Source organism: Oculina patagonica, chromosome 9 (genome assembly GCF_052425735.1).
Source record: "Oculina patagonica isolate OP01 chromosome 9, crgOcupat, whole genome shotgun sequence".
Taxonomy (NCBI): domain Eukaryota; kingdom Metazoa; phylum Cnidaria; class Anthozoa; order Scleractinia; family Oculinidae; genus Oculina; species Oculina patagonica.
In genome coordinates this window covers 29598234-29621263 of record NC_135766.1, presented here as the reverse complement: position 1 = coordinate 29621263, position 23030 = coordinate 29598234, and the positions used below count along the sequence as shown (strand labels likewise).

The following is a 23030-nucleotide window of genomic DNA, read 5'->3' as shown; positions in this document are numbered from 1 at the left end:
TTCATAGCAAATTTTTGGCAAAACGAAACAAAATTGACGAAACTCAGCCGTGATACAGTCCTTTTAAAATATATTAGACTGATAAATCCTCTGCCACAACATCTTCAAGCGAAAAATAAACACACCCGTAATTGTCGCACGGGATGTTGAATATCTTATTATAGGAAATTAACGCTCCCGGCCTGTTAATAAAGGTATTTGAAATTAACGCGACTTAAATTAACGCGAATTGGAGGGAATCTTACTGCTGAATATGGGAAATTAACGCGAAAGAAGAGGTAAATTTTTAAAATGAAGGAAAATGACACAATTTGCAATTGATGTGATTGACACAAGGAAGCGTAGTTTGTGGCAAAAACAAGAACAATTGAAACTGTTTTGGCTGAAATCATAAGAAGATGATGTGTCAGATGTCGAACTGCCCTTCTGAAAGCAGGCACGAACAGGAAATATCGTATCGGATTTTTTTTGTAATAAATCGGAAAACAATTTGCTGAAAAAGAGACAGGAGAGACAGACAGAAAGTCTCGGCAGGATCCAGAATTTTGGGTAATATTAATGGCAATTAAGTCCGTGGAAATTTACGCTATGACGCGGAAATAATGCCGACAAAAATTAACGCGAAGTTTTCAAATTCGAACTAATTTCATGGACCGTTAATTTCTATAATAAGGTAACTGATGTGCTGCCAAGAATGACGCCGTATCGCAAATATTAAATAAAAGCTACACGACTTTTTCATGAACGACCTTTTTTTTCTTTTTCTCTCTCTTTTTGACTTACAAAGGCGAAAAAATTGTTGAAAAAGGGAAGTTTTCTACTACATGTCAAAGGGAACGGTTTGTCAGAGTTTGTTGATTAATTAAGCGACCAAAACTAAAGGTTTTCCACATGACCGTCTCTAAAGGATATCTACACACAATGAATAAATGCACCCGTAATTACCAAACAGGATGTAGAACAGGAGGTCTTTTGGCAAACAGTGATGCTGTATCGATCATAAAAATTACTGGTAGGTGAAAGTTAAAGGCCTTTAACATAGCCAAACATTTTCTTTTGAAAAAATAGCTTCATTTCAGCAAATTTAGGCGTTTTGATGTCCGTCTCGCGTCTGCGAAAAAAAATTGAATGTTTTGCACACGTAAAGCCAGATAAATGTACGCCTGTCAATGCACGTAAAATTACGCAACGGTGAAATTCCACCTTAATTTAAGGTATGCACGCCCAAATTCCTCGTAATTTTCCGGGGGAAAGTTTAACTTTTATTGTTCGTATTTGTTAAAAAATACAATTTGAACCCAAGTTATATAAAAGTAAAAAGTAAACATGAGGGAAAATGGGGTAACAATACCGGAAACTAAAGCCAGAAAACATTTTGTTTCAAAACCCGAGGACAGATCAGAAAATAATCATTTTAAACACCTACTAATTAAATCAATTAAGCGGTAATACCACCTAATAAGCCAAGATATCTCATGGAAGTCCGCTTAATACGCAAACGATAAACATTGAACTCGAGGTAACAGTTAATTTAGCGGGAATGCATTTCATCCCAGAGAATTAAATTTAGACACAGAACGAATAGTTTAAATACCAGTGTTGAACTAATAGATAAGCTGAAGTACCTCTCGCGTTGGAAGAAGCGGGAAAGAGTTTGAAATTCGAACGTCCTTCTGGCCTCTTTTTCTTCTTCGTCTTCTGGTAGGATATGAATTAAACTGAAAACAAATTAAAGCTAATAAACAAAGCACCTAAATACTCTGCTTGTAATTGACTGAAAACAGAAATACGACGCAAAACTAAACTTACCTCAGCAAGTTTGCAAAGTAAACTAGGAGGCTACCACAAACTTGTGGGAAAACAAGATACAGGAAAGAGGATAATGAAGACGCTTACTTGCAAAGAGAGGAAACAGTCCCAGCCACCTGCAGCTCACGTGGGTGAGACGTAAATATATTGGATTACATACTTAAAGCAAGAGGACAGCTACTTCCTTGAAAATGATGAATACATGTTAGGTTGTCTAAATAACCCAATTAGGTTTAAGAAGGAATTTTGTTTTAAAATATCAGTTATCAGATAGCACTAAACCTGCAGGGCGGGACTTCAAAGCACAGCTACTTCCTTCAAAATGATGAGTACACGCTAAGTTGTCCAAAATAACCCAATAAGGTTTGAAAAGGAAATTTTCTAAAATATCAGTTAACAGTTAGCACCTCCTACAGCTGAGGTGGGTGTGACTTTTGCATTTTGGAGCACGTACGGAAAGCTAAAAGACAGCTACGACTTCCTTCAAAATGATGAATGCATGTAGGGTTGTCCAAAAACCCAATGAGGTTTGAAAGAACGACATTTTCTAAAATATCAGTTAGCAGATAGCACCTCCTACAGCTGAGAAGGGGTGGGACGTTTGCATTTTGGAGCACATACGGAAAGCTAAAAAAGACAACTACGACTTCCTTCAAAATGATGAATGCATGATAGATTGTCCAAAAAACCCAATCAGGTTTGAAAAGGAAACTTTTTCAATATCAGTTAACAGATAGCACCACCTGTAGCTGTGAGGGTGAGGGACTTTGAATATTGAAACACGTACAGAAAGCTAAAAAGCTGCGACTTTCATTAAAATGATGAATGCATTTTGGGTTGTCTTAATGAACCAATAACTATAAAATAAATAAATAAAAAACAATAAAAAGGAAAAAGAAACTGTCTACGTCCGGTTTCGCTGCTATAAGTATAGATTGCAACTTCTTCAATAAGTGCGAAACTGGCATATTTAAGGTGGCCCGCGGGTATTTATGACTGAGCCAACAATTAAGGCTATTTAATTCAGGGGCTAAAGCCAACTTAAGCTCAGTTAACGTCTTAGCAGATAACGTAAGATTGGTGTCATCGGCAAACATTCTTGGTACAGAGTTCTGCAGGGAGTTTGGAAGATCGTTAATATAAATTAAAAATAGCATATGCAAATAAGACGGGAACAGGCTTGTCCACAAATGTCCTAAAGCAATGGGTTGAAAAATTCGCGATAAGGCTCGAACACGCACTGGTCAAAAAGGTACTCGCAACATGAGATAAATGTAAACTGATAAAAAAAACTTACAGCCAGTGTACAACTCCGTGAGATGGTAACAGATTCACGCGAGTAAAAACGCAAACAAAATACTTGATGTAATACTTCTTGGTGGATTCTGGAGATACCAGCAGTAAAATCAGAGGACATTTAAGAATAATAAAGGACCACGTCACGCAAGCTAGCAGTAAGGATTAAAATTTTAGCTCTAGGCAGTTAATTGAGGGGAAAAGGTCATCGCAATATAAGAGAAATGTACTGCACCAAAATAAACTGATAAAAAAACTTATAGCCAGTGCCGAGTAATGGGGAAAACAGAATGCATGGCCGTAAACCCATAAGTTCTAACCTTTGGTTCCCCTCGCTCTGAAATTCGTTCCTCAATGGATTCCGGAGATACGGGAGTAAAATGAGAGGAAATTTAAAACTTATAAAGGATAAACGTCACGCTAGCTAGCAGTAAGTGATTAAAATTTGAGCTTGCTGTGACAGCCAGGTAACAAGTTCATACAATCTTCATTATTGAAGAATGTCACAAGGCTGACTCGAATTATTTTCTGTAAACAGCTACCTTCTTTAGTCACTGAGGTGATGTGCTTACGTTCTTTTTAAACAAAATCAATAGTTTGCTAAGTGATGCCATTAGCTACCTCCCTTAGTTACTGCAAGATATAAAAAACCGACGTGCTGGATGAAATTCTTCGTTAGACAGATCACGTTCTCAAAGAACGTGGCAGACCTGTCTCGTCTAACAATTGCCAACCGACAAGCTCGACTGGTGACGAGTCACGTGGCAACCCTCTCAAACACTACAATGTCCGTACGGACCGCTCGTTATAAAAGTCGCATTATTATAGCCTAATAAGAAACCATATTTTCAGATTTTCTTTAAAAGCGTCCCATGTTTTAATGTAAAAGGTAATTCCATATGTAGATTATGAAGACGGCTATGATATCTCCGATTCTGGAAAACAATCGGAACTTTATTCAAACTTCTTTTCTCCAAGTTTTAAGAACTTTCGAGTCTAACATGTGTTACGCCCGCAATATAATTTTTTTAACGCAAACGCAATTCATCATTAAGCATTGCCAAAAGCTCGAAAATAGCTTACCGCCAAAAAACGTCTTCATCAATTCCTTAGTGACTGTTCGAGATCTATAGTTAAGACGGGCGCCCTTTACTGCACTTTAAAGGTCGCGCAGGACCCTTGCTCATTAATAGATTCATTAGCCAAATTACTTGTTGGAGTGCTATCTTGTAAAGCTTTAAATTACTACATTTTGAATATCGATTCCTCTAAAATTTAATAAGGATACTCAGGGATGATGGAATTACATCATGATTGTCCTTTTACTGAGAGATGGCCGTTGTCTGTGATATTACAAGCCCTTAAAAGTTTAACTGAAGATAATGCGATTTTGTGTCCAAGTTTTCAGCTAGCACAGCGCACCAAATTAAATGATTATATAGCCTAGTGATAAATCGTAACTTCTTTTGTGCTCCCTCTAGAACGAAATTTTCGATTTCAAAAACTGCTAGAAGTTAATGGCTTCTAAGAGAGTAAAAATGTGAAATCTAAACTTTGAAAAATGCTTTCTTCTTTTTGAGAAGGAAATTAAAAAATTCGCTCTAGCCAGAGCACAATAAAATACACCAAGTTTATGTTCCTCGCGAATCAACTCTTGAAATTCTACATCGGTGGAGAAAACTTGGACACAAAATTGAAGGTTTTGAGGCTTCCGAAGACCTTCCGAGTCAATGTTTACAACAACGTGTGATATATTCAAAGCTGTGAATGTTCCAGCGCACGTTGCACAAAGCTGAGAACAATTACTAGCAATTACAATTAATTCTCAATTACAATTAATTCTCATGAATATTTCGTTTGTTGTCGGCTTCAGTCGTCCGGCAGTTCGTGCATACTCTTTAAATAAATACATACTAATGATTCCAAGGGTCCTGCGCGACCTTAATCATTTATTTTTTTGTTTTTTCAACTGCAGTGACACACAGAGCGGTTTGCCGAAATGATGCCGGCGACGAGGAGTGCGCTTATCATAAAAGCGACTGTACTAGTTTAGACGCTCAACCAATTTGTGCCAAGGCTTGTGGAAGATGTCAAGGTTCGGACAACCAATGAAGGGATGTTAAAATGCATATGTGTAATTGAAAATATCATAAGAACGCACAATAATGCCTAGTAACCTATCAAAACATGTCAAAACATGGTTGCGATGGGAAGGTCAAGGAGCTTGGACAAACAGCTGTCCCATCAAAATGTCCATGACGAATAACAATTTTTGTATCCTAATGTGAGATTTCATAGTGAAGGGAGCATCCGCCTACTTTTTGTATTGAGGGTTTCTTCAAAATCTGAACTGAGCATGGGGTTCATGACTGACTAACCAAATGGAAAATCTCACTTGAACGCACTTTTGTGACAGATTTTCATGCGAAAAAATTCACTTGTGTTCCCGGCGAAGAAGGTAAAATACGAGCTACAGAATATTGATTGCCGTAAGATGCCGCAAAATATATGAAACAGCTTTTTCAGCGTTCTGACTAGCTGGATTTGGCAAGGGATGTAACCTGAAATCTTTTCTTATAATTTGAATTTAAAATGATTTAGAAAATGAAGACCGTTAAATACAAATCGGGTGTAGGAAACTTTTTAGTACCTTTCTAGGTACCAGGCGACATTGATGTCTAAACATTTCTATGCAATTTCTCAATTTCTTTCAGATTGAATGGATCCTTTGGGTTATTTCGGCAACAGCTGGTCTGAACACTGCCCCAGCCGTGCAGAACTCCGTTAATGTTGTAGAAAGACTCAAGACCTGTACCGAGTTTAATTAGAAATGTTAAACCAATGCAAGGAAATTGTTTATATAATTACGTTTTATCCTATTAAAAAGCCTTCTTTCATTTATTATGCGTCGATAATCTTTTTCTGTTTGTGCATTACAAAGAGGTTGCAGTCTCCCGAATGACCACGTTTATGTAACAAATAAGAAGCCCAAAGGTTTAATGGATGGGCCTAGTAGCGTTATTTCCTTTTGTTGTTCTTAAGCAAAAGTTGTGTTACATTGAAGCTTGACATCCGATATACGATACTCGGCCGTCAGTAAGGTTATATCTTGTACTAGTCATTTTGCTTTGTGGTCTAAGCGAGGATCCCTTGTTGAGTTTAAGAAATACAAAATGCGTGTTACGCATTAAATTAAAATCTCTCTTTCCAATCCTCCCTGCCTCATCTAATCAATTGATGATGACAGATGCACCGTAGTAAACCGCAAACAGAATAAGTGACGTAGGAGGCAGTAGAAAAAACAATTAAATTTAATACCATCCTTCCCCCACCATGACTGATGAAAGATTGGTCCGTTGTAAGCCAATCAGAATGCGTTATAAACTTGCCCTGAAAGGAGGTCTAAATGGAAGATGGGAAAGGTGGTGAAACACATTGTGAGAAAGGACGGCGTAGGGAAAGTCACTAAGTAAAAAATTATCTTTAAGGGGGAACCCCTTTCGTTGTTAACAGAGCGGTGCAGAAGCTAGCTTACTAGTATGTTAGTAGTCAGGTCAACGAAAACCCGGTGGGAAACGCAGAAAAGCAAACAAACCGGTCCGGGGAGGGATATACCACGGCGAGCTTCTCGTTGCCCGCCAAAGAAGAGAGGGCATTCTCCTACCCAGTCCAACTGCCTTAAGTCTTCCCTTCCTCTCTCGATAATCTGTACTTTCTGACGTACGCTCACGGACGCTCACATCATCACAATTTCTCGGCCTGCTGGGTTTACCGATTTCTATTAGGTATGGGGCACCTCTTTCGCGATACTTCACACTAAAGGTGGATTTCCACTGACGCGTAAATATATACGTACGTAAAACGTGCGTAAAAAAAGATACGTAGGCAAATTTCAACTGTTGCGTAAAAAGTAATAAAAAGCGTTTCTTTTTTACGTGCGTTGAACGTACGTAAATGCCCACCATCCTGAATAATCAAGTTGGTTAAAAGAGTGTGTTATTGGCGGCCATATTGGAAGAGTGAAACAAAAAATTGTTTTCCTTTGGGAAAAAAGTCATTAACATTTTTATGCAAATGTATTGCTGTTTGACTCTTCCAACATGGCTGCCATGAAAACACTTTGTACCACACGCTTGTAAAAGAAATGCGTGAATATGACCAAAAGGCATTTATAAATACTTCCGAAAAACACCATCAAGTAAAAAAAAGATTTGAGGCGACCTTCCCGGATTGCCGGTTCAAAGCCTACGTGACCTGACGCCAGCGATTTTCTTTCACTACTGCTTTGGTGTATTTTGGTGCGCTCAGATCTCTCCACAAGCTTTGAAAGTCCGCTCATTGGGGTTTGAGGAGTTTTCTGAGTTCTGGGGAGAAGGTGTATTTTGTGGATATTCTTCTCATAAATGCGGAGATCTTTTGGCTTTTGTACTGAAGCAGCAAGGTGCGTGATCAGCCGAAGGCCACAATCTTTTCCCATATCTTATCCACGCCGGACAATGAGCGGCATAATTAATGAGTGAGAATGGTATACTATCTGACGTGAAAAAGTCCCATTTCCTGATCGTATAAGGAAACATAATTTTCAACAACGAGCATAACGTTAAAAAAGGGCACAACTAGAAGCATAATTTGCTTTTTTACTAGCAAAATCAGGCAAAATCGACAAGACCGACAAGGGCCTACGCTTCCTCCCCCACAGAAATGTTTTTGCGCGAACACTCACTTTTCCCGGTCAGTTCAAAATTGCATGCGACCGAACAAATAATCTATTTAACGTTTTCTTTGTTTGTTAGTAAAATATATATCGAAAACAAAAGCTTCGACAAAACACCACTGCGGGAAGGCACTCTGTGGAGAGACAAAACTGAGACACATAATGATATATTATACCACGTATTTATCGAAATACCAGGACTGGCTTTGTAACCTCTCCAATGGACAGGCACGTACACAGGAAGCAAAAATGTCAAATTTTTCCAAGAAGATCCCGAGAAAAGGGAGAGTTGAAAACACTGACCCCCGATCCGCGGACTACCCACTGACCTCCCACTCCGCGGATCACCTACGGACTACTCCGCTGACTACCCTTACGGAGTACCCCTACGGAGTACCCTATAAAATGAAACGAATTTATGTTTACGGGGGAAAGAGACAAGAGAAACTTACCTGTGCCACTTGCACGATCGTTCGAAACAGCCGCCATCTTGTTTACCTCGATCCAGTCCTTCTTGTTACAAACTCAAACGGGACTTCATCGGCTAGTACTAAAACCAGGAACGCCGGAATACTAAAACCTGGAACAGATAAAGTATATCGTGTTACCCTTACAAATATAAAAAGCTAACCGTAAACAGGCTAACCGAAGTTCATAGTAGGCTAACCGATGAATAGTAGGCTAACCGGAGTGAATAGTAGGCTAAGTGCATAGTAAGCTTACTATTCACTCCGGTTAGCATACTATAAACTTCGGTTAGCCTACTATTAATCCGTAAACCTGCTATGAACTTCGGTTAGCCTGTTTACGGTTAGCTCTTTATATTTGTAAGTTTTACACGATATATTTTATCTGTTCCGGGTTTTAGTATTCCGGCGTTCCGGCGTTCCGGCCGGCGTTCCCGATTTTAGTACTAGCCTAGTCCCGTTAGGACTGGATCGAGGTAAACAAGATGGAGGCTGTTTCGATCGATCGTGCAAGTGGCACAGGTAGGTTTCTCTTGTCTCTTGCCCCCGTAAACATAAAATCGTTTCATTTTATAGCGTACTCCATAGGGGTACTCCGTAAGGGTGGTCCGCGGAGTAGTCCGTAGGTGATCCGTGGAGTGGGGGGTCAGTGGGTAGTCCGCGGATCGGGGGTCAGTGTTTGCAACTCTCCCCCGAGAAAATGCCATGATAATGCAGTCGATAACTCTTTCACTTTGACTTGACTGCAGCGGGATGTCAGGACGTAATTCCGCCTTGACAGATGTAATGGATACGCGAACTCTTCTCAGAGAGATCGACATTTCTTTCCCTCTAGACGGCTACTAAACAAGGAAGTTGAAGCTTTCACTAGATCCTGAGAAAATGGCCGTGTTCATACAGTCTAAAACTCTTTTATTTTGGGCTGTCTCTTGCTCTCTGATTTTCTTTTCGAAAACTTTGGAATATTCGAATCGATGGACAGTGCAAATCGATAGCGATAATGACGAGGCAAATAGATTGGCGCGAAAACATGGCTTTGTAAACCAAGGAAAGGTGAGCTTCTGTTATATCTCATTCTGTTTTTCTGCTCGAAACTTATAGGCCTATTACTAACTACAGAATGCAGGGCAACTTTTGAAGACGGTGTATCCGGTGGCTCGTCTTCGGCTGTGGATGTAAATAACGAGAAATTTTAATTTTTTTAACGTTCATCTTTCCTATCTTACACCCGGGGGGGGGGGGGTACTCCCTATAATGGCCTATACGGGGAGGCTCCGCCCGGAAGGGGTACCTTTTTCAGGCTTAGGTATATAAAAGGGTAGGGATTTCACGAGGTTAAGTATACGAAAGGGTATGGAAATCTGTCATTTGGCTATTAAAAAGGGCGTTCAATTAAAATATTTCGAACGGACGCAATTTATGGTTGTATTATTTTAATTTATTAAGCGCTACATAAAATGACAAGAAAACGTCCTATTTCAAGTCCACGCCATGTCTTTTAGGTATATGAAAGGGGTACCTTCTTCAGTTAAAGGTATACGAAAGGGGTACACATTCTGTGAAAAATGGTATATAAAAGGGTAAGGGGTTAGAACTTGGGGTGGAGCCTCCCCGTATAAAACTTTTTTGAGTAGGTAGATCTTACACCACAATGAACAAATTATAAACACATCTTTAATGAGAAATTTATAAGCTTATATGTTCGTATAAATGTGCGTTATGTATGCCTGATGTGTAAACTCAGTGGCTCGTTTGTCTTCGTTTTTAAAGCTGTCTTGCGAGAGTTACCAGAATAGTCTAAAATTCAAAAGTGACTTCTTTCTAGACTTTCTAGAGAAACCTCGATTTCGCTAGGTTCAAGAGTTAGTAGTCAGTGGAGGGGGACCGGGGTATCCGAACCTTCTGCCTCGTGTACCTTTTAGTGGCTGATCCAGACCTTCAGATGGAAGGGCGGTCAGTATAAAACACGGACTAGGGACTACGGACTGGGTATAAAACACAGACTGGGGTATAAAATGAGGACTCAAACCGCGGACTAGGTATAAACACGGACTACCGTGACCTGATGTTAAAAATAACTAGAAGCAAGGCTGTAAGCATCAAAGTTGTCTCACCTTTTGCCTTCGATTCTTGGATCGGAGTTGCAGTGGAGACTTGACTCAAAACTTTATATAATGTTGTCGATTTCATTACAGATAACTCGAACCTCCTGCTAAACTCGAATCTTCTCCGATTTCCCTCCAGTTTTTTTTCTCTAATAATTTGTTACCGGTACCCTCGCTAACTCGAACTGTTGATATCTCAAACCTTTTTCGATCTCTCTTGAAGGTTCAAGTTATCGTTAGTCAACTGTGTATCTAGGCTCGATTTCCGCCGCCTCCTCGAGTCCGGTCTTTGCTCCTCCCCGAGAAAGACGGCTGGACGCGTGAGCAGCCTACCATGTCTGTGACGTAATTAAAAAATAGTAATTTATGCGTTCTCATATGTCATCGGAGGTGAATTCGCCGTTTATATTAAATTCGGTCTTTCGACCTTTTTTGCTTCCCAGTTGTTTCTGAAGGGTACTATAATGCTGTATTATTTGGAGGTATCATGTATGTGTTGATTTAAATAGAGCCGAAAGACTGGCCTAGCAAATTTCTAAAGGTCATAGGTCTGCGCTGCACAAATTTCCGTTTCAGTGAAGAGTTTAACACTTTTGGTTCTGCTTCGCTAGCGCGGTTTGTTTTGGCTCATTTCTATTTGCAAGATAAAATTTAATCCATGAATAAAATTGAGTCACAACATATACACCATATAACCTTGCCTTTTCGTCTAAAATAAGTTATTAGTCATAAATTATTAAAATACTTTTAAACTTGCAGGGTCGTAAAGGTCTTGGATCAATCTACGTGTTTTCTGCAGGCAACAGTGGATTTTACAAAGACAGTTGTGCTTTCAGTGGCTATGTTAACAGTATATACACAATAGCTATAACAGGACTGAATAGCGATGGTTCAATTCCAGGATACAGCGAGCCGTGTGCTGGACTCATGGCGGTAGCATACAGCAGGGACTCCATTGGTGATCAAAGCAAAGTGGTAGGTCAACAAAGGAACTACTACATCTGTTTTTCAGCCAATTGTCAGCGTTATGCCAAATTGAATTATAACCTGGTCACATTTTGCGCACTGGGTTACAGGCATTTTTAAAACTCTCAGAGGTACAAGGGGTGGTGGTGGTGGTGCAAGGGGGGGAATTATTGCCACCCCCATGAGGATTTTCGAAATTTTGAAAAGAGGACTAATTACTCTTCAATGCTGAAACTTTTAGAAGCTCATGTTCATTCATCCCTTGCAAAATTTTTTTGATATGTCAACCATGTGTCCATGGTATTTGCTATGGTAACATGATAACAAGTTGGTCTGGCCAAAAATCGGCAGGGAAGGAAAGGGTTAACATTTACGGGTGACAGATCGCACGTTGCCAAGTTCAATACTGAGCAATGACATCATCTAATCGTCTGGCTCAGATAGGGAGGGCATTACCACATTCTGCATTATGGCTTTAATAATTTTTTTTTTATGGATTGATTGATTGAATTTTAGATTACTGCTGATAAAAACAAGGATTGTTCAGAAACCTTTGGTGCTAGTTCTGCTGCTGCAGCAATGGCTTCAGGTCTCATAGCCTTGACACTGAGTGCAAAGTAAGCCACTTGTTAAATACATGCACATGTTTGTAGATACACTGTATAATGCTGTATAAAAGTAACGATCGTCATTGCCACTACTTTTGGATCTAAAAGCCTTTCCTATCATTGTTAACAAAAACAGATACCGTATTAATTCGACGTATGCGCCTAACCTCGAATAAGCGCCCACCCTGTAGGTAGGAAAAGTTAATAAGCGCCCAGCCACGAATAAGTGCCCATCCCCCACCCCCCTTCAAAAAATACTGAAGTGCACAATAGGAGTACTTTGATTGTTATTGAAATTGAGTTTGAAATTGACTAAGTACTACTAAGAGACTTCCCCGAAGACCTAGTTTTTTGGTATTTTACAGAAACTTTCAATGAACAATTACAATTTTTTCAGGCATCTTCACGTTTTATTATCATTCATTGTTTTGTTGTCAAATGAACTCACTACTTGCGAGAAATGGCGAAAATATAATATAAGCACCCAGCCTCGAATAAACGCCCACCTCGAATAAGCACCCATTCTCAAGGTCCAAACATTTAATCGCTTAATCGAATGAATACGGTATACTAAAAGATATTTTTGTGGGCCTTGACTGCTAATAGCTAATTTGGACTTGGTGCTTTGGTTGGTAAAACCTTTGCTTGTTCTGGCATTCCTGTTGAATGACAAATTGTCTCCAGGAGAAGAAGTTGATAAACTTTTTTTAACTCAATGTCGCCAAAAATGTAATGTTAATAGACTATTTGCAAGGTTAATCTAGAATGTTGCATTAGTTGCCACTTGGATCAATCTACGTGTCTTCAGTTCTGCAGGCTGCAACGGTGGATTCTACAAAGATAGTTGAGGGATAAAAAATTTCCTTCTCTGTTATTCGGTTCATTTAATTTCAGTCGCAAACTTTCTTGGCGAGATGTCCAACACATCATTGTACGGACCGCCAGGCCAGATCCTGTTAAAATCAGCAACTGGGTTACAAACAAGGCTGGTTTAAAAGGTATGTGTGTCGTCAGGTCAAAAGTAATCAGTGATAAAGTAGAAAAATGTTGTCTAATTAGGAATTTTGAATTCTTGCAATAAAATGTGTTGCTGCTGTTGCTGTAGTTGTCGGTTTATGTTAATAAGTCAGCTTGATTGAATTAACAAGACAGGCACTGCCAGCATCAATTGTAAGAAAGGATGTCTCTTAATCTTAATTTAAACAAAAATGGTTTGACCTCCGACATCTAAACCCGTAAAGTTTCTGGCGAGTCTCTTGGCGGAGACGAAACGTGCGTGTCAGACCAGCCACGAAATATTATTATTCATTAACAATTTTAAATTGATTAGTTATTCCTTTCGTAACCACGTGTCTTTCCTTCGATGCAGTAAATAATAGAGTTGGATTTGGCTTGATGGATGCAAAAAAGATGATTGATCTGGCAATCAACTGGACAACTGTTCCTACAAAAGTTACTTGCGAGATACCGAGTTTTTATAAACTAAACAGGTAGGAACCAATAAATGTGTGGTTTCTCCTGCCCTTTATTTTACTTTTAATTTAGCACCATGGTAACAGGTTGGGTCATTGCTTCTAACTTGAATCAAGATATGCATTGAGATAAAAGATGAAAACCATGAGTGGTTTTAATATTTGATTCAAAACAAATTTTGAAAACTCATGCACGTGACAAGCTTTAGCTATTTTTACTGGATTTTGCACTCATGAGTTATTAATCATTTTGATTATAATTTTGATATCTTCATTACAACGTCTGACCATGTGAACGTTGAGTTACGAATGAATGAGTGAATGAATAACTTTATTAATGTGTCAATATACATGAAGTCTAGCCGAGAATAAAACCCTCTACTGAATAGGGGACACAAAATAAATAAAATAAGTTATGAAAATTTTTCACAAGAAAAAAAACCTCCTAAATTTGATATTTACAATAAAAAGAGACTAACGTCCAACTTCGCTTTAATATTCCTCAGTCGGTAGGCGTGGTGTGATCTGACAAAATTGCCTGTTTTCCAACGAACACATTTAAAGAGGCAATGTAGAAATAAATTTGTCAGTCAACATTCGCACGTAACAGCGCACCGTCACCCTCTGACGTCAGAGATTTTATTTTTGTTGCCCGCCGCTCAGAAGCTTTTGGCAGGAAACAGTTTTATCGATAGATGTCATGTGACCTTGAAGTATTGAATGAGAGAGCATGCTGTTGGGAAAAATGTTCAGCTGTATAACAATTGTTCCTGTCTTTCAGTCGAATCCCTTCAAAAGAGGCGTTGATAGAAACGATCGACCTGAATAACTGGAGTGATTTCTGCGGTGACAAAATAAACTTCTTGGAACACGTTGAAGTAGCTGTGAATTTGAACTATTCCCGTCGTGGAGATCTGTTGATAAAGCTCACATCACCCCAGGGCACTGTGTCCAATCTTACAAAATACAGGATGTACGATAGTTCTTTCGGTGCAAAAGATTTAAACTTTGTTCTGATGTCGTTACATTACTGGGGAGAAAATGCTGTGGGTGTATGGAAATTAACATTACAGAACACACAACTGTATAATATTAATACAGGTAGGTTCGATCGAAAGTCCGAGATATTAAAATTATTACATGGCGTTGCTAAGCGACCGTTAGACCTTGGGAACAAGCATGGGAACCATAGACCACGGAGTTCCCGGTGTTGTGGTCTATTTTTGCGCATTGTGTTGTATACTGTGAAATGCTCGGTTTCATTAGCATTACTTGATAGAGCCCAAACACGGCTCATAATACCGAGGGTAAATAAAGTTTCAGTTTCAGACCAGCCATAAAGTTGAAATCCTACACAGAAAAACGGTGAAAAGAGATCGTGCAAGTTGAGCCATGAGAAAAAAAGATAGAGCAATCTTAAAAAAAATTCTTGTGCAACCTGAAGATGAAAAATATATTGCCCGGAAAAACTGCCCAACTCCCCCCCCCCCCCCCCCCCCGCTTCTTTCCCGCTTTCCGATAAAGAATTGCTCAACTTTAGGTTGTCTTATTGGTCTATCAGATGTTCAAAACAGAAGATCTGATTATTTCAAGTAGAAAAAATTGGAAATAAATTTTTAAAGGGAACCTCCACTCTTAAGACAAATTGACGTTAAATTGTTTGAAATAAAGCCTAAATTCCAAATTTTACAGGACAAGAGCAAAATAACATTTAATAGCAACAAAACGTGTCCTCTAGTCCCGTGGAAAAGATTTTTGCTTTTAAATTTCCCGCTCGTCGCCATTTAAGATTTTATGACGTGTCATGGTTGCCGCTATTGTTAGAAAGCAGAGGTTCTATTGTTTGTAACAATTGGCCAGCCATTCTCTTAGTTCCTTGCCCCCTGGTGGGGGATAGGGCGGGGCACATCATAAAATCAAAAATGGCGGCGCACGGGAAATTTAAAAGTTGTAATCTTCCCCACTTTTGTTGCTATTAAATGTCCTTAACAAACACTGAGTGAAAAAGGAAACACGAAGTCAACAAGGTGATAAATTTTTAAATAAAAGGGCTCGAATTTTTTCAAATCTTGAAAAAGCTAGTACACTTGTTGGCGGCTATTGTACATTTTCCCATCTTTCCCGTGCTTTGAACGCTTTACAACGTCTACCCGTTGGTGTTGCTGCCCTAAGCGCAAAACTACATGCTGTGCGTGATTCAGTCGATAAATTAATTTGTCAATGAATCAAACTTTTCTTTTTTGGCAAGGAATACCTTCTTCACCTACAAGAGAGGATAAATCATCATCGGCAGGTACGATTTGAGTCTTCCTGACAATTAAGGCTGGTTTTCATAAACATAAGCATAAGTAAAAGCACAAGAATGAACATAAGCGCATGAGGACAAGTTCAAAAACAACAAACTTTGTTTTTATTGTGCTCATACCTATGCTTATGCTTGTGAGGCATAAGAACGGCATAAGAAGAAGCAGTGTATGCGTTCCTCTTATACCCTTTTTGCAATTATTGTGCTTATGCTTGTGCTTAGGCACAGTCAAGGAAAACCAGCCTTTAGTCTCATCGTTATGGAACTGGAATCAAATTCACAGTGACGATTTATCTATTTAACTAAATGATTGTCAAGAAAACCTGTTTTATATACTCAGAAATCTCTTCCCTTCTAATTTAGATTAAATTGACACAAACGAGCTCATACGAGTTTTCAAAGTTGCGTACATGTACAGTGCCTTTTTTGGCTCAGTTCGGTAATTGATGCTGCCTTTTCTAAATGTTCACCAAGGATTTTCTATATCGAGGATTTTGTGACACGTCCGGCTGCAACGCAGGCTAGAAATGGCTGACTGCATGATTGGCCAGACAAACGGACTGCAGTATTTACATTGAAGTGCATTAATTGGGGGAACGTTCCGCTAGACAGTGATTAATTAGTCAACTTGGCTATACTCGGTGCAATAGCAGGAATTCGCAATACACGAGCACTAATCTTGTCAACTCCAGAAGCCTTGTTTGGGTTTATCTTCATTATTATGCGAGCAACCTGTGTACTAGTTATTTGAGGAGCCGAGAATACAACATCCGGGTCTTTCCGTGATTCCACAAAGCTCAACAGTTTCGAAAGACTAAAAGGTGCCTGAGCCATAGTACTCCTCAGTTTATCGGCAATCGTTGAGAAATACGTATTAAACTGTTCCGAGATGTCCTTGGAATCTTCAACAACACGTTCGCCGATTTCGAGCTTTGTTATCCCGCAGTTGTTTTTGCTAGCGCCCGTCAGCGTTTTAATGCACTTCCAGATCGCGCTCGCATTGTTCCTGTTTTCCTCAAGAGACTTTGAATAGAACTCACGCTTGGCTTCCCGTAAAGAGAAAACTGCTTTGTTCCTGGCTAAACGATAATTTGCCCAATCATCTGGACTGTTCGTGCGCCGCGCCACCTTCAGTAAATGATCCCTTGAGTGTAGCTGTTTAAGGACTGACTTGGACATCCAGGGAGACTGTGTTTCACGTTTGACTCGTTTTTCGCGCCAGGGACAATGCGATTCAAGTACGGTGTTGAACGTTTGCTCCCATGCGTGAACTACATCATCAATATCCTCAAAAACAAATACAGCGTCCCAGGGGGCTTCTTGAATTGACTGATTAAACTTTTCCATGTCAAGTCCTTTCATGTCACGGTAACGTATTGTGTGAATGCTCTTGGGCGGACCTCCATTTTTGCGTGCATACTTTCTTACAGCAAATACCGGAAGGTGGTCCGAAAGGCCACACGTGTGTGCAAGGACGGAGCTGATTCGCTGAGGGTAATTAGTAAAGATATGGTCCAGACAAGTCTTACTAATAGGCCTTGTGACAACAGTAACTAGTTGTTTAAAATTCATACTCGTCAAAGCGCGAGCCAGACGATGTTTCTTGAAAGACGACATAGCTAGATAATTTATGTTCGTATCTCCGACGAGGACTGTCTCTAGATTCAGAAGATTAGCGCACTCAAGGTTCCTTTCCAGACGTTCGTCGTCTTCCTTGAGATATGATGGTGGTCGATAAATACCCCCAAATAAAAGTGGTCGCTTTGATTTGAAGGGATACACTTCCAACCATACAGCTTCAACAGACGAATCCTCTAGATCAGTTCTTCTCTTATGTTTCAACTCCCGGTTCACATAGATCAATACTCCCCCTTTTTGTTTAGTCCCTTTGCGATCTCTACGGTGAATGTCGAAACCCGGCACAGCATAGAGCGAGTCTGGAATTTTAGGCTTCAAAACGGACTCGTTGATCGATAGAATATCAATCCGAGGACGATGTAGTCTGTCCAGCATAAACGATCGAATCTTCCGTCCTATCTCGATTCTCCCAGTCTTGTCCAAGGTCATTGAGCGGCACATGCACGATTCTTTGTATACTTATCTGAATGACAACAACCTTCTCTACTCCAGGCAATCTGGCTTCCGGAAACATCATAGTACTGAAATAGCTCTGATCAAGATAGTGGATGAACTACTATTCAATCTCGACAATGATAAGGTGTCGGGTATGGTACTTGTGGACTATACCAAGGCATTTGACATGGTGGACCATGAACTGCTACTACGGAAGTTAGAGGTGTATGGGGTTATTAACAAAGAGCTAGTGTGGTGCCATTCATATCTCTCAAATAGGCAACAGGTGGTACAAGTGGGCGGTGAAGTTTCTTCGGAAATGCATATGGCTTACGGGGTTCCACAAGGATCTATACTAGGACCGCTATTCTTCCTATTGTTCATAAACGATTTGCCACTACACGTTTCAACTCAAGTAGATCTATATGCTGATGACACTACTGTCTGTGCCGCAGCTGACGTCGCCAATCTGCATCTTCTCAATGACTCTCTCAATACGTCGGTAGGGGAGATTGAGTCCTGGGCGAACGCGAACAAGCTTTTGTTAAACGAGAAGAAGACGAAGGTCTTGATGATCACTGGCAATCGCCTTGCTCCTAAGACAGGTGTTGAACTGTGCGTTAAGGCGGGAAACGGCGCCACAGCATTAGATAATGTATCAAGTGCAACATTACTTGGACTTGACATAGATAGCAAACTTTCGTTTAACGAACACGTAGAAAAGACATGTAAAAAAGTGGCCTCCCGTATTGCAATTCTTAGAAAAATAAGATCGTTTTTGCCGTTAGCACAACGCAAACAATACTATAACGCCTTAATACAACCTATTATAAATTATGGTAGCATAGTATGGTCGGTGTGCAACAAAGAATGTCTAAACAGAATTCTTAAACTACAGAAGCGCGCAGCCAGAGTCATTCTCTTTGCAGAACCGCGTGCATCATCTGTGGAACTTTTTAATAGACTGGGATGGATCCCAGTACACGAACAATGTAATATAAACAAATGCGCGCTAGTCCACAAACGGATCTATGGAAACGTCCCTTCCTTTTTAAGCGACCAACTTGTGTTAAATAGCCAAGCAAACAAAAGAAGCACTCGCTACGCTTATTTTAACTTGCGCTGCCCGAAATTCAGAAGGGAGACAGAAGGCGGGCGCACTTTTTCTGTTTCTGCCACCCGCCTTTGGAATGCTCTCCCTATCTCAAAAAGGCGAATCGAACAGCCGAAGCCCTTTAAAGAATCTCTCAGAGATCGGGTGTTTTCGGAGCAGCAGCTTTTACATCATTTTATTGTATAGTTTTAACTTTTTAGCTTCATATATCGTTTACTATTATGCATATTTGTATTCAATTTTCAATGTATATAGTGTTTTTATAATATTCTAGTGTAATTTTTAGGGATGGCCACAGGTTTGTTAGCTTTGCTATTTAGTGTTACCCTCATTTTAAATAAAGTCTTTATTATTATTATTATTATTATTATTATTATTATTATTATTATTAGTGTTATGTGTGTAACCCGCTTGATACGAGCACTAAAAGGACACGCAAAACTGTCTGTATTATTCGGGTGATCAGCTGGAGCCAATCACATTCTCGTCCCCAGAGCCGCTCGTCCCTCTAAGCCGCGGCAGAGCCTGGGGCACGAGAAACATGTGGCTCTGGGGATACATGGTTCGATGGGCTAAATTTTTTAACAGAGAGAATTTCAATCTAGCCAATCAAATCAACCGTAGTAAAATCCCATACAACAAAGGGTTTTTAAGACGGTTGATTTGATTTGCCATATTTAAATTTCCCTTGTTACAGATCTATCCAATCAATTCATGTGCCCCCAGGGCAACTTGTTTCTCGTGCCCCAGGCTCGGCTGGCTAAGAGGAACAAGCGGCTTTGGGGACAAGAATGGAGTTAATCACTAAGCATAACGGCAGGTTTCATTATAGAGCTGCGTCGTAATTTTAGGTAACCGCAGCTTGTTTGTTTTCTTTTTATTCCTTTAGACGCAGCAACTTGGAAAATAGGACTTGGAGGTGGAATTGGAGGTGTAATGTTGCTGATATTTGTAGCCTTAGCTGTATACAAGTTCAAAAAGAAAAAAAAGGTAGGCCAGGGTTAGCGTATTCCACTGGGCACTGTTCGCACGTATCGCTGTGTGCATTTCTGCTGTTCAAGGTCACCACTGGCGCATTTAACTTTGGGACTGCTGACAAATAATTGCCAGCAGTGTCATCTACACTATCAAGTATATTTGTCACATAAAAACTGCCCGTGTAAAACCGGCTTTGTATACTCTTTTAAATTTTTTGTGTTTAATCTGTAGGTGAATTCCTTAACTGTGTTCATTTAAATGAAAAATATTGTGTAAAATTAAATCCTTTACCTACTGACAAATAAATAAAATATTATACGAAATCACTTCCACTTTGTGGAGGCAAGCGTGGCCGAGTGGTTTACGGCGCTGGTGTTGTAATCCGGAGGTCCCCGGCTCAAAACCTGCCCCTGCCACTAGCTGGATTTGTTCTTGGTAGTCCCGTGTTCAAATCCTCGGTCACGCTTTGTATATAGCCAACTGGTTACCTGCCTACCTGCCAGGTGGGATTTTTAACCTTGTTATGTTTATTTAAAACATTTGTTTCCTCTGTTTCAGTGGCATGCCTGTAAACTAGCTATCTGGAAGCTAAGTGCATGACCACTATAAACAACATTTACATCTTTTGAAGGCATACCTTCCCTGTAGTGGTTTGTAGTGTTTTTATTTTACTAAACAGCAAAATGTGTTCCATTGGTTTTGTTTGAAAAACAATTTTCGAGATTTACTTTTGTTTTGGCAGTGGAGGTGTTGCAAGCCCATAGATGCTATATTAACCCAATACGTTAACCGTTTTCAACTTTTATTCTTCAGTCGCAGTCATCCCAAGTCTCCTCCAATCTGGGAAGAAAAAAAGAAAAGGGAAAGAAGCACACGTGCTGAGCTTGTCTAAAATATATAAATTGAGAAACGTTGTCAAACGATTGTCGTATTTAAACCTTTATGTATATAATTCGAATAGATGTCCGAAAGAGTCAGAGCCACTATCATACCGTCATCAAACGCTGCGGTCATGTGATAACACAAACGAAACATTTAAAAAGCGATTGCTCGTTTTATTGTTAAATTTTATATTTATTTATCCTTCGAGTGCTTCAAATGTCTTCGGTGTTGATAACAGTGCGGTGCGGCTCTAGGCTCACTATTTGTTATAGGGACTAGGTCACGGTATTTTTAGGTAGTTCTATTTATTTTCGGTAATTAAGAGCTCTAAACTTCAAATTGGCCGAGCAAATGTTTTGTATTGGCAAAATCACGGTCACATAACAAACAAGGATGATTTTCGAGCATGGTAAATGACACTCTTATCCACATTGAGATAAACTTGAAAAAAGTCGGGCCGACGTTTTTCAAGTTTACCCGAACCCAATCCGTTTTAATCTTCTTGAATTTTGTCCATCCATGCCCCTTTTTGGCCTTTATGTATTCTTTTGAATTCTTCTACAGTTTCAAGCCGTCATTGTGATATTTCAGTTAATTCTATGACCAGTTGGTCAGTGCCGAAATTGCCTAAAATTCCCTTTAAGGAACATTTACTCAATGAAAAAAGAAAGGATTTACGCTTGAGAACAATAATTTCAAGGGTTCGGTGCTTACATCGTGTAACTAATCTTGCAGCTTCGTTGCTAAGTAAGCTGCATGCAACATAGAATAGTGTACCAAACCTTGAGTGGGAACGCCGAAGACGTTTCGACTTGCGTTGGTGCAACAGTTTTAGACGTTAGACCAAGACACGCACAAAGTGTTGCGAGATACTTTGCACAGGGTATTAAAATACCGCCTTAAAGATTAACATAGTTGTTGTTTTCTTTATTTACGAATACAATTAATGGTAAAACCGTTGGGCGACATTTTAACATAAATGAATGTGGTATGTCGCTAATATTATGTACATATCAAATCGAGCAAGCCAAGCTTGCTCTTGCTTGGTATACATGAAAAGCTGTTATTGATAAAAGAAGGGATGATTAAAGGTAATCATTTTTATAGAGAATGGTTCAAAACCATATTTGATTAAGAACAGAATTCATAGAAAACAAATGTTTCAAAACTAATCTAATGGACATAAATATGACTTTTTTAAATCTTGTTTTATATAGGTGCATTCCTTTGAAATACAACACCAGGGGGCGGATCTAGGCGGAGAGTGCAGGGGGTGCGAACCCCCCCCCCCCCCCTCACCCCTGAGATGACCTGCGGCTTTCTTAAAACTGGTATTCTGCGAACAAAAAAAAAACACCCCCTCCTAAGAAAAATCCCGGGTCCGCCCCTGAAGACTGAGCAAAAATAAAAGCATTGACACACCGGTATGATAAAAGAGCAATAGGGACACGGAAGTGTGGCTGTACATTGTGCTATTTTTAGGCGTTGTTCGGCATGTCTACATTGATAGGCACATGTGGGGACATGTAGCAGGGTTATCATCACGACATGCTCACATAATAAAATGTAGCAGAAACATGTTGCAGCAACACGTTTCGTTGTGCCACAGAGCGAAGTGTCCAAGCAATATGTTTCTAACGGTAATGGGCTCCTGGTTTCTACTATTTGTGTGTGTACATGCCCCTGTAACATGTTCCTTCGTGTGTCAGTACTTGTTAGGATACTTATTGTAGTTGTTATTTTGTAATGATACTTGTTGTAGTTGTTATTTTAAGTATACTTGTAGTAATTAAACCTTGATCAAATCTTAATTTGTTGAACACTAATAAACGTTGTTATGAAGCTGGAGTATCGTTGAGTCTAACAATAGCAATAAATGGGTGTTCGAAGTGACGTCGCAGCGAATATTAAAGCTCAAATACTGTAGTATTTTCTCGATCGAATGCAAGGACGCAAATAAACGCTTGCAACGCAATGGTCAGTTTCAAAAACGCCCTTGAAATTTATTTTGGGTACCAGCGTTTATTTGAACACGACCTATTCCATCCCGCAATTGAATGCGAAATCAGAAAACGGAGTTTATTTGCTACTTGCGTTTTCATTTATAGGGAAATCCGAAAAGGGATTTGCAAAACTGTCCTCGTGAGCAACGGAGCTTAAGCGTGTACTAATAAGCACGTGTAATTGGCAGATATCAGACAACAGTTATTTAAATTCTTTTAAGGATTTTTCTCTCGAATG

At 39.6% G+C, this 23030-nt stretch overlaps 1 protein-coding gene across 1 annotated transcript in view; it reads left to right on the top strand.

Annotated features, from left to right (window-relative positions):
* Positions 1-22637, top strand: part of LOC144664682 (furin-like) — a 142888-nt gene extending 120251 nt beyond the window's left edge. The window contains exon 15 of the mRNA XM_078525875.1: positions 20721-22637. Coding sequence (XP_078382001.1) covers positions 20721-20799 — 79 coding nt within the window. The 3' untranslated portion in view covers positions 20800-22637. The remainder of the gene's footprint in view (positions 1-20720) is intronic.
* Positions 22638-23030: the final 393 nt, after the last annotated feature.